Source organism: Athene noctua, chromosome 1 (genome assembly GCF_965140245.1).
Source record: "Athene noctua chromosome 1, bAthNoc1.hap1.1, whole genome shotgun sequence".
Classification (NCBI taxonomy): Eukaryota; Metazoa; Chordata; class Aves; order Strigiformes; family Strigidae; genus Athene; species Athene noctua.
The window spans coordinates 201,137,755-201,150,954 of NC_134037.1; the positions used below are offsets into that span (position 1 = coordinate 201,137,755).

The following is a 13,200-nucleotide window of genomic DNA, read 5'->3' on the forward strand; positions in this document are numbered from 1 at the left end:
AGTCCCTCAGACCTGTCAGCTCAACTGCTTGAGAGACTGTGAAGCAAATTACATTAAAACTTAACACTTTTTTATCTGCCTGGGTTATTTTAAACCAGGATTAGTTCTCCAGCTGAGCCTTGACCATTGCAAGGCCCCACAAACCAAGAGAAAATGTGGTATGGGGGCATGGGATTGCTTGTGTCAGCACTGATACCAAAAAACCCAGTTGTCAAAGTAGAGTTTTAAAAGGAAGATAAGCAAGGCAGTCTATAACTAAAAGAAAGCCTGGTGTCCAGTCTGAAGAGATTTAAAATTAGGAACAGAGGGTACAACAAAATTGCTAAGTGTTTAAATCAGCAACTGGTTGTGGCTTGGTTGGAATAGCTAACCAAAATTTGGGGCTTGATTCTTCCACGCCTAGCTTCATGTGGTCACTTATACCCATATATAGAAAATCTAATTTGAGTACAAAAATCCTCCCTCTCTTCCCTGGCCATGACATAACAAAAACCATATGAATAAATGATTTCTTGGTTATTTGTCAGTGAGCTGAAAAGTGACAAATAATACATTAATTTAGTTCATATGTGTTTAACTTAACATTTTCAACTGAAGCATGTTTCAGGGTAAAAGCATATTTAAAGTATCTTAGTTTTAATCTACCCTGAAACTCATATAAACGGGTGTACCACATGTAGTTCAGTAAAAAATCCCAATCATTTTCTTTCACTAACATGTTACTACACACATTGCTTTATGTTCTGAATTTTATTTGCCTGCAGCATTTCTGAGTTTCAGCTCTGAGGTGAGCACTGTCTTGCTGGCCACATTTACTTATTCTTATATTTTCACACCTGTCACCTTAACGATTCTAAATGACTCCACACATAAAACTCAAATTAAACCTAAACTGGAGAAAATTAGATGTTTTCTGTATCTGGACTAAAACCTGTGATCTTTCACATAACAAACATATATATATATAAATATATAAAAATATATATAAATATATATATATATATATATGATATTGATAGCTTAAAGTAGATAACCACCCAAAGGCAGAATGTGCTAATATCCTATCGCCTGACAGTTGCTAGACTGGAATTCTATTTCATAGGATAGAATAGAGGATTTCATAGGATGTCCCAAGTATTTCCCAACAATCAATGTATTCATTTTGTCAGAATTGAAGTTTTTATGCCTTCATCATGTTTCACAGTAATGATTTAAAACTACCTGATGACATTCACAGATTACTTATGACACACAGCATCAGTTAAATATTTTTTCTTTCTGTTTCTATTTCCTGGTTTTTGCAACAGCAAACTGATAGTTTAACATTCTTGTCCCAGTGACAGAACCTTCTCAAATGCATACATTTAAATTTCCAAAACACTATGTGGTGTGAAGGGCTATATACACACAAATTTAGTTATCATTTGCAGCACTGACTTCACTTTTTAAACACATAACATAGACAGACTGAGCAGCTGAAATGAAATTTGATTGGTCATGATAAAAGTTTTTTCTAATGTTGTCAGGTAAGAAAGATTAAAGTTTTAAAATATACGTGTCATTTTATAGCTGATGAAGGCAGACATTTTTAAATATTACTGACAGAACTTATGTCAACAGTTTCTTCCTCTTGATTTCTCCAGTAAACAATTAGAATAAGTTTTGTTTTTCAAGGAGGGAGGCAACAGGTGGAAATTAACCTACTACCTCTTTTGCATGTGAATAATACCTCAAATTCTCAAACCCAAAAACTAAGTTCACAAGAAAAGCTAAGTTAAAAACAGTTATTATCAGGTTGTTTGGTTCATCGTGTTTCATGTAAATTACCGTAATGGCTACAGGTTGAGGGCAGAGGCCCCCACAGTTCACTCACCCTTTTCTATCAATTTACTATTGACTTACACTCGGCATGGTCAAAGAATTAAGTTGTTAGTATATTCTTATCCTAACAGTGAAATACTGATCCTTACAACTTGTAAATTGCATTTTATAGACCCTTGGTGTGTCCTGTCTGGGGCCACAAAAAGCTAGTTGTTGAAAGTTTAACTTTGCTCATGCTGAAGGAGAAATCAAGAAAAGAGTTCAGCTGCATCAATTGCTATATACCTTCCATCGCAAATTACACCCATCAGCTCAAAGAAAATGCATAAACAATGCTACATAGCACCAAAGGCACAGTCTATGTGAATCTCAAGAGAGCTTTACCGACTTCAAACTAATCGTTGTGTAAAGCAACGATACACATTTCATTAAACAAATAGCAGTAAACAGCCGGGCAAGTGAGCTACCACAGGGACATGGTTCCATAGGCTTCATTTTTTAAATATCCAAAGGAGCTTTGAAAATGCCACAGAAACAACAGAGATTCCTTTTCTCTGCCTTTCTAGAAAACGGAATGAAAACATAAAAAAATAATCAAATTGCAATCTTAGAATTGCAGAGTTTTCAATTCCAAGAACTCAGGAACTTCTAGGCATCAGCGTGAAGACTTCTCTGGTGGGGAGCCGAGAAGCAGATCTACTAAGCATGCACACGTGTCAGTCTCTGAGGCTCAGACAAGGAGACCTGGTCAGTAACTGCCTTCCCTTAATCAAGTTTGTAATTCTGGAGAGTCCATTTTTCATGACTTTAGATGGAACAACAAAATGTTACTCATACAGTAAGTAGCTCTTGTTGCCTGAATCAAAGAATGACCTTCACATTGCTTTTCAAAAGGGAAATATGGTTTAGATATTCAGCTGAAATGGGACAACAGCCAGCATGAATAAATAGAAGAAAAACAAATTGGCATGTACTATGGGAATGGATTCACATTTTAAAAAATGGAAAGTTAAAAAGAAAGGCATAGAATGTAAAATACACTCCAAATAGCCTGTAGAATAAGAACAGGAGCTACATGCTTACAAATTCTGCAGGAGATAAGAGGGAGAAGGAACAGTTAAAGCAGTAGTTACCCTGCAGGGCACAGCATTTGGTGATGAGTATCAGTGCTGATGACAAGCAGAAGCATAACTTGAAAGCTATATACAATACAAAATATATTACATCTCACTGTTTAAGAAAAACACCTGACAAAACCATTTCATGTGCTTTGGCTGTCTCACCCTCTCTGGCATATGGTTATAGAAATGACAACCCAAAGGAATGTAAAAACCTCAGATAAAAAGAGGGAAAATAACTTTAAAAAAGTTGCAGTGGTAAAAAAATACATGGCAAACAGAACTGAGAATTGCTATAAGAAATACTTTTCTCAGAAATGTTCAGTACCAAGAAGTGACTCCATCTTTGAGGGGAACGCCATTCCTGTGACCAGTGTAAAGAAAAAAAACACCCAAGAACTCTTTGGGAAATACCCACTGCACACACCCAGCAGCCACTCTTTCTGTAACTTGCACATCTCATTCTCCAGTGGGCTTAAGAGTCTTTAAGAGAGGTCAATATTGTCTTGCAAACACAGATGTACATTAAAAGCTTTCAACAGCTTTGAGAAGCTAGTCTTTCCTCTCCTCTTAAGTCTTCTCTCATGCTATCTATAATATATTCATCCTTCCTGCACAGAGCTGTAAACACAGCAAGGCTCTTTTCATCCCAAGTGTGATGAGCCTGTCTGTATTCTGTAATTCTGGGTATACTATGGTTTAGAATGTCTATTTTTGTCATGTGCAGCGTAGTATAGGATAGACATGTTTACAAACCATCAATGAGAAAAAAAAAAAAAAAGGTACCATTCTTGAAATACTAATTTTAATTCATTAAAATATTCATGTGTAGCTGTTACTTTATTCAGCTTTATTTATTTCCTTAAAGTTTTAGAAGGACTTTTCCGGCAGCTTAGTAGATAGCATTGTAAAGAGCATTATTTTTGTTAAATTACATTGTTCAGTAGCTCCTGAGCATATTGTTTGGCATTATGCGCATCTGATTTTCAAAGCTCAGCACATGAACAGATACACTTCACCAACATCTATTATGTGAGAAGGGAAGCCAATATTTTCAGTATCTGCCAAATAATGTATACTTGCAAAACTACCTAGGCCTATAGCTCTAATTCACTGCAAAAGTTTCGAATGATTGTTGTTGTTAGGTTTTATCCCTTTGCCATTAGATGCATCATTACATATGCTTAGTGAAGGATGTTTAGGTTATTTTCTTCTAGTCTGAAAATGATATCAGAAATTGAATTCCCATCTCTCCCTCATGTAGACATCAGAGTGACAATTTGTCCACTCTAGTGAAACATGGTTTTATTTCTTCTCTTCTATAATGAGGATGTTGATGACCCTTCCAGCCAAAAATAGTTAAATGAACTCTGTCTCTTCTTAACTTGTATGAAAACAAAAATAATATTTATAATTTATTTTAATAGACTGGCTTAATACTAAAGCATTCATCTGTAGATGTGTCTTGCATGTTTATTATTTTATTTGTAATATTAATAGTAGAATACAGAAGCAAAACAAGCTTATCATTGTCTCTGGTTACTTGCCATAAGTATCATGTCCGAAATGAGCTCTTCACAGATGGTATTTCTATATTCAGGATTTCTCTGCAAGTCCTTAATATATTATGTTTAGAAGTTTTTGTGAGAGATCAGCAAAAGCAGGCTACTAAACACATGCCAGGGAGACAGGAGCTGAGGCACAGGGCAGGCAGGATGGTGTGCTTGCTGACCAGGGCACAGTTCCACAGTACCCAAACAAGAAAATCAAGCAGGTCTGGTGATGGGAATCAGAGCCAACTGACAGTCCTGCAATTACCAGGAAAGACTCTAGAAACAAATCCAGACAAATTAGGTAAAACCAGGAGGTCGTCAGTGATTCAGGGTTGGGATCAGCAAGGCTTGTGGCTGGGCACAGGCATACCCTCAAGCAAGGACCAAGGGCAAACACCTGAGCCTAAATGTGTTTCCTGAGCCAAAGGATGGGTGAAAGATCATGACAAGGCTTCTCCCAGCTCTGCCTCACAACTTAGTTCTTTTCTCAGCTGGCTGCTCCCAGATTGCACGGCTATACTGAGCACAGGCGGCCAAGCCACTGGGAATATGGTGTAGAGGTCACAGGGCCCATGGGTGCACTCTGGGCACTGAATTTTTTTTTCATAACTTTCTAAGGGTTATAATTCTACAAATTTGATAAAAAAAATATCATTTATTTCAGTTGATAACAGATTATTTATCAGTAAATTGTTTGAAAGGATACTAAAAGGGCATTCTCAATTTCTGATATTCTTCACAACCTTTTTTAAAATCTTTTTAAAGCCTATTAGTCAAAGACATGCCTGTTTTCCTTCTAGCATCAGTTACAAAGTAGATCATAAACTACTGACTCTAATTTAAAATGTCAATTCAAGTGCCAAAAGTCTGCACAGTGAGTATAAAGGTTTTTCCTTTGATAGAAACATATGGGTAACAAAATGTTTCCATATGATGGACTTTTTTCTTTAATCCACTTCAAAGTCAGTTCCCCAAGAGTTAGAAAATATAAAATCTAAGGTAGCTTGTTTAAGCTTATATTAAAAAACATAAAGGCCAAAGGAAGACAGATGAAGATTCTCAAGTACGACATTTTCAATGTGTCACGTTTTCCATGTGTTTCAGGTTTCAGGACTTGAAGGGATCTATGGAAACATCTCATTTAGTTCCCTGTTCTCATTGGCAACACCACCACCTAACTCCTATCATCAATTAATCAAGCTCTCCACAGAAAATAAACAGATGTTGTGTAAAATAAACAGAAGTTGTGTATGATAATCTTATGGCTAGGTTGTTCCCAATCAGCAAGAATCAGAGTGAGAATACCTTGAACCACCCTGAGGCTTTTTGGTTTGGGTTGCCTATTTTTCTGTCAACCTACTGTATCAATATTATCAACAGAAAATTTGTAAGCAGAAAGATCACATCATATATGGTTCTAAAATAGAAAACATATCAGGGAATTCAGTTTTAGCTTAAGTTCACCGATCTTTAGTGCTAACAGTCTTTATGTGTTGACAGTTTAGTGCATTCTTATTGTAGTATGTTAGCAATAATTCCTTGATGTTTATGAAAAGCCTTTTGTAGTTTTAAATAAGAAAGTCTAAAGCAGTACTTTTCTGAAATTATATTGATCTATATCAGTTGCTCTTCCTGAGTGCTCTGAAGAAACAGCATATGATTTTTTTTCTTGTTAGATTACTAGACTTGTTTGAGGGTTTGTCACACAACTTCAAAGTTAGAACATTATGGTGTATGTATTCTGAATACTTTTTTTAATTAATAACAATAAAAACTGATGAAAAATACACATAACTGGTATTTTCGGTTTGATCTTATTCTCATCAAAAAGTGCCAGTGTTGAGAAACACACAGATGTATTGTCCAGGTGTTGGCAGTTGTGGGGCTGCTGGGGTGGCTTCTATGGGAAGAGGCCAGTGGCCATCCCGGGTGGAGAAGAGTTCAAGTCAGCTCCAGCAGACCCACCGCAGGACACAGCTGAGCCTGTCAGGTAAGTGTGGCACCTCTGTGAAAACGTATTTAAGGAAGGGCAGAAACAGTGGACAGAGACAAAGATGGAACAAAAAGAGGGAGAAACAGCTGAGGGAACACCAAGGTCAGAGAAGGAGGAAGAGAAGGTGCTCCAGGTGTTGGAGCAGAGACTTTCTGCGGCCCATGGAGGACCCACAACGAAGCAGATGGACATTACTGAAGAAATTGTGTACATGTGAAAAACCCACGCTGGAGAAGAGTAAAAGTGTGAAGAGGGAGTGGCGCATGAGAAACTGTTACGTACTGACTGTAGCTCCCCCATCCCCTTGTGCCGCCTGCGGGGGTAGAGGAGTCTGCAGTGCAGGAGTGAAGTCAAGCCTCAGAAAGGGGGAGGAAAGGTGCTGTTGTAATGTTTGTCTTTCTGTTTCTCACTACCTGAATCTTTTCCAATTGGCAATTTTCCCCAAGTCGAAATTTTCCCCTGTTTTGCCTGTGACCGTAACTGGTAAGAAATCTCCAGGTCTTTTAACCCACGAGCTTTCTCATTCTATTTTCTCCCTCTATCCTGATCAGGTGGGGAATGAGTGACCAGCTGAATGGGAGTTTGGCTTTTAGCCCAATCATACCAGATTTTATGAATAATTTCAAATCACTTTAAATTTTTAACCCAAGTAATTTTTTGGATGCATCTTCCTATCACATTCTAGATTACTGTATAGTGTGAGTTTTACAGTAAATTTTTCCTTAATCCTTTGCCCATTACTTTTCTGAATCAGTTTTTCCTGCACGTTATTTCCCTTATGCTGTTAACTGTTGGCTTCAGAGAAATTCTCCATATAGTATTAACTTATGAGTTGACTGTTTCTAGATAATATTAAACACTGTCTTCATTGTAGGATTCTGTACTAAACCTTAGCTTCTATTTTTTTGATTCTACCTACTGCTGCAAGACAGAAGAAGAAATTTATTCTTTCTACTTTACAGCTGAAAAGTAAGGCTTAATCCATTTGCTAGTAAGAATTTAATAAACCATGGTCTATTTTTGTGAAATCTGCACAATATTTTAAGTAATTTAAACCATAAAACCCCACCTGAATGGATGGGACTTGCACATGATTTTGTCTATATATAGTTTTCTGAGACACCTGAATATGATCCCTTAATATTCAGAGAACAAAACAGATACATTATTCACACAGCTTGGAATACTATACAGGATTTTGATTAAGTACATGAAATCTCTGTTAACATCAAAGGTCAATAACTTTTAACTGGCTATTTTAAATTAATTTACCCTGCAGAAAATGAATTGTTAAAAACAAAAAGAATACTTTGTGGAAAAGCAATAAACTTTTTTTTTTTTTTTCTGTACCTGTGTCATAGCAGAAGAAAAGCCACCTATATCTTAAGGTAGCTATATTGTTTAAATACAGTCATTCTTTAAAAAATAAAAAATCACAACAGATGGTTTTCTTTTGGTTTTGTAATAATCTGCTAGTGCATAAACTCTCACTATACAATAGACAAGAAAGACATTATTTTGCTTTCAGATGTGTAGAATACTTAGACAGCTCTTAAAAAACCCAAATGTTGCAAATACTCAGACATTGTTTTCTCACATTAAATAACAAGGTTGATGTTCTTGGAATGCACAGTTGACCTACTGAACACTGAAGCCTGAGATCCTGGCAGACAGAAGGGAACACCTCTTTTTAGGAAATAATTTACAGTGAATGGGTCAATTCCTGCCATTTGTCAGCCAAGAAATATCTGTCACTCATCTGTAGTTTATATATTGGTCATCTAATCCACTGTGCAACTAAATACCAAGAAAGGAAAAACAAAAGAATGTTGTTCTGAAGAATGCAACAAAATTCTTCAGAGCATTAAATATTTAAGACAGCCTAAAGGAAAAAAAGGAAACATAAGGATCATACAACATAATCAGTTTCACTGATACATTCTTACATTAGAACATTCTGCCTCTAAAAACAAAGAGAATATGCTATCAGACATTTAAAGTTTGATATTTTAAAAAATGGCACTAACACAACAGAAGCTTTGCCTTAAAACATAAAGCTGATATTAATCTAAATTAATGTTACAAAAGGTGACAGGCAGACTTTCTCAATGATTCCAGTAATCAACCAGGTTCATAATAAGACACATAGTGGGGAAAAAAAAAAAAAAAAAAAAGCCCAACGAAAACCACCACCAAACCAAACAACACCTTTTTATGCCTCCTAATATTTTCATTTCACCTCTGGAGGGAGATGCTTCCTGATGGTAAGCAATGAAAGAACAAGAGGCTACAGTGCAAGTTGCAACAAAGAAAATTTCAGCTGAAAATTATAAGAAAAAAATGACAAGAAGATGGCTCAGCACTGGAATGGGAGCCTAGAGAGTTCATAGAATCTCCAACCCAATCTGGCCCTGGGTAACCTGAGCTACTCTAAATTGGCCTTGCCTTGGCAGGACGTTGTATCAGATGGTCTCTCCATCTTATTTTTCAAAGTCCTTAAATGTCTTTCTTTTCATAGCAAAACAAAACCAGTAACATGCAAAGCCAGTGATATTTTGGCACAGAAAAAATTCAGCAGTTTTTACCAGTGTTTTCCTAGTGGCTGGTCAAATGAGTAACCCTTCTGCTCTCTTGTGACAGTATCTCCTAGAACTCCACTAACGGTAATAGGAATATTAGGCCAAAACTAGTGCATAGGCACCCACATATAGCCTGTAAATTTAAATATCATAACCTTAAACTGAATCCCATCCAGTGCAGCAGACTTCTACATCTCAGCTAGCCATTCTGGGCTCCTTTCACAGGCACTTGGAAGGAAGCATGCAGTTCACACTGTAATTCAGATGACCCATTACAGATACCTACCTTTGAAGTATTTCTTTTGCTCTAAGGAAGGTTTGCTATAGAGTAACTATGAGACACTTGATGTAGATAAATCAACTCAAATACAGTCCTGGAGCTCAGGAGCACACTAGGCTTCTGAGTGCTCCTAGGACATGATCAAATATCATACAGTTAAACTATTTCCACCACTTTCCTAAATCTGAAATTGGATGCTGTATTTTCCCTTCCATTCTTCACTATGGATATCTTAAATTAAGCTTATAGTATACTAGAATTATTACCCAACACAAAGGATGGTCTTAATATACAGAGGATATGCACCTCAACTTGTTTTCTCTTAGGTAAGTAAAGTCTGCTTATTGCTTTCTTCAGTCAATAATTAGTTACAGTATGCAATGTAACATCAATTACAGAACATAATGTAACATCAGAGAAAACTGATTTCTGTACCGGAAAAAGAGACTATTTTAATAAAATATACAGAATTTCATGTATATTTCAGTAATATAATCTCCATATAATGTCCTGATGAGCTATATTCCATAACAACAATAAAGTATATATGAAAGCTTTCAGGCAGTGGCTAGATGTTTAACTTTACTTTGTACTTGTGACAATCCTGTGCCCTAACAGATTATTTACGACCAGAACTCAAAGAGCTAACTTCAGTAAATAAGTAAAATCTATAAATCATTAAATGCATCTAAGGCTATTGTTATCACCTACCCAGGCCTTCCACAGAGTAAATTAGATTATCTGTGACAATTAAGAGGGACTTCACTCACTAAGATCTGTAGTGCAGTTAAACAGATACTACCACAGTGATGAAATCTGTAAGAAATTATAAACACACAAGACTTCTAAGTTTCATGTCCCCAATTAACAAAGTTTTCTGTATCATCAAAGTTACTTGTTCCAATCTTACTTTGTTTCATCAAAATAAATTTATAGCTTCTTGTTTTCTTGTTAGCTGAGCCATAAGACACTTGATTTTATTTTTCTCTGTGAACTCTGCAATTAGAGGCAATGATTATAGTCTATTTCACACAACAATCTCTTCCTAACGGTGTAAATCAGGATGCACAGCTGAATGGAAAATATTAAGGAAATCTTTCAAGAATTCAGGGAAGTACAGAGAATGGGGAAATGTGCCTTATATATTGTATTTAAAGGGTGAGTTGTATTTAGGTGGGTGTTTCACACTATGGGCTGAAGATAGAATTTAACTATAAAATAAGCTAATGCTCTCGTACAAGATTTTTGGCCATGACATTACTCTGTGTTGGGGTATGCATATGCAGGTGTGTATGGGGATTATTATAATGACGGGGGCTTCACAAAAACAGTCCACAGAGAAATGTTTAAGTCTTGGCAATTCAAAGTATTTCATACTTACCCAGACAGCTTTATTGCCTTCAAGGATTCCCTCCTCAATTACTGTTAACCATGGTATGCTATATAAGTATTTCAGAAGATACTAATTACATTTTAAAAACTAAGTGTGAAATAAGGGTACTGTGAGCGGCATATTGTTACAAGAATAGTAACAGACCAAGCAAAGTTGATGGGCATTATGTCTTTGATTACCCAAAGGCCAGGATTTCACACAGTACTGCAATTAAGGGATAGGATTGATCTACTCTAACAGTCTAAAACTAAGACTCATAAACTATTACTTGTCAACTTAAGTTCTTATTAGTCAGCAGAAAGAAACAGTCCTGGAAGTCAGTTCTCCTCACCTAGGCAGGTTAGGAAGAGCTGAAACAATACATGCATTTCCTATTTCTCTCTACTGACCAAAAGGAAAGGTCTGGATGATTGACTCAGGCTTAGCTAGAGGTAGATGTCACCTACATAATGTTTAGGTTTTTTTCTTTGGAAACATCTCACATTCACAGAATCATTGTTTAATGAGGAACGGTGCTTCTCCTATCTACTGGAAAAGAGGTTAACACTGACAACATTAGTCATAAAAATCCACCGTTCCTTCAATGTAGACACTTTTCCAAAAAACTACCAAATCTTTTTCTTTTATTTTTCCAAATCTATTTCATTTTGCAAGCAAACAAAAAGAGAGACAGCCAAGGAAAGAGGGAGCATTTTCTGATAGATCTGCATTAATAATTGCAAGTAATCAGACTACATATTGTTGTATGCTCCATGCTTGTTTTAAGCTACATGTTAAATACCACATCAGCCAAAGTATTTGGAGCATTTAGGTTTCAAATATCTGTATTTTACAAGGCATTCAAGTTTTTAGAAGCTAATACTGGTCTTGGCATTAGAAAAATCCAAAACCGATGTTCATGAGCTGTAAAGACATTGCCAGGCACCAAGGAAGCAAAATTATAAAATATGTCTGTGCAATACACTGGACGTGCTATGGACTACCAGTATAAGACCTGACACTGAGTGTAATTTCCGTGCCAGTCTAAGTTTACTTCTTTTAAGTGTTAACAGGATATAACTTCAGTTTACATTAAAACAGAATTGTTATATGAAGGCAATGTTAAAATTACGTTTTTTCATTACTACTCATTATTTCTGCTTAATACATTGTCTTCATTGTTATGATGAGGCACACAGAATGTTAAGGCAACCTATTACAGTCAGAACAATGGTAGAAATCTCACTTCAGAAGCCTTATCTAAGTTTGGAACTGGTGAATAGCAAACCCTTTTCTTCAGTACAGGTCCTGCCATCTATAATATATTAAGCATACTTCATAATAGAAATCTAGCTATAGTATTTTCTCAATACAAAACAAAACCAATACTAATATTTTTGTATAAATGATAAAGTTTCATATACATTTTCATTCAGATGATTTACAGAGATTTATTTACTTAACAGCTTGTCACTGGAAAAGGTGGACTCTGAGGCTATACATAACTCACATGTGAAAGGAAAAAAATTAGAAACCTGGTCCTCACAGTTAAATTAGTTGTTTTAAAAGCTTCTGCATTACTGCAGTTTTTCTGCTTTGAATTCACATTCTATCATCTCCCTATGAATGGGCAAATGCAGATCTGTCTATGACCACTGCCACTAACCTTTGTTAGTTGTTCCAATCTAAACTTCCTGAAAGCTTTTGTGACTCCAAATCATCTTCCTCCTGTCATCTCCAAACTAATATAGTTCCACTGGCTTCAGTGCTGACTTATGTCAAATCAATATGCATCCTTTTTAGTTTTATGTCATATTCAATAAAAACGTTCCAGAAGCTGAAGAGCTGACTTACCATTTTCTTCCAAGTACATCAGAAGGATGCTGCTAGATTCAGTTCCTTCTATGGCATAATCAAGTGCAATGTTTCCATTAACATCTTGCAGCAGCACATTTGCTCCAGCCTACAGACAAGAATTAAAAACATTTTAGGATTTTGTAGTGAAACCTCAAAACACTACTGGGGTTCTTATACATTTACCTTCAAAAACATTTCAGAGCTGAATTTCTTAGACAGCAGGCTGATTATAACCTGAAACAAACCAAACCAAACCAAAATACACAAAAAAGCAAAGACAAAATAAAGGAGTCTTGAATGTCAAAAAGGGCTGGATGACACTGTTGCCACCCTAGCTGTCCAGTCTGCCTTTACTGCACAGATGTCTGAGCTGCTCATCAGTGAATTTTGGAAGCATCACCATTTGCAGCACAGCATTTTAAAGTAAAGTAAGCTGTCACCAACTACAGTCTGCCTTAAAACATTACACAGTAAACAGCAGTAGTTCAAAAGCTGACTGACAAGCAGCACAGACACTCATGCAGTAGGGATGGAAAGACAGCTGGTAGGGGTAACCTTGTCAGCCAGCCCAACCTCTTATGGCCTCGTCCATCAATCCAATCTCAAAGAGAACCATCCCTTGCTAAA

At 36.3% G+C, this 13,200-nt stretch overlaps 1 protein-coding gene across 4 annotated transcripts in view; it reads right to left on the reverse strand.

Moving 5' to 3' along the window:
* MYO16 (myosin XVI) overlaps window positions 1–13,200 on the reverse strand; it is a 405,417-nt gene that overhangs the window by 229,492 nt on the left and 162,725 nt on the right. For all 4 annotated transcript variants that reach the window (XM_074930682.1, XM_074930690.1, XM_074930699.1 and 1 more), the window contains exon 5: window positions 12,571–12,679. In XM_074930682.1, the coding sequence (XP_074786783.1) occupies window positions 12,571–12,679 (109 nt within the window). The remainder of the gene's footprint in view (window positions 1–12,570; window positions 12,680–13,200) is intronic.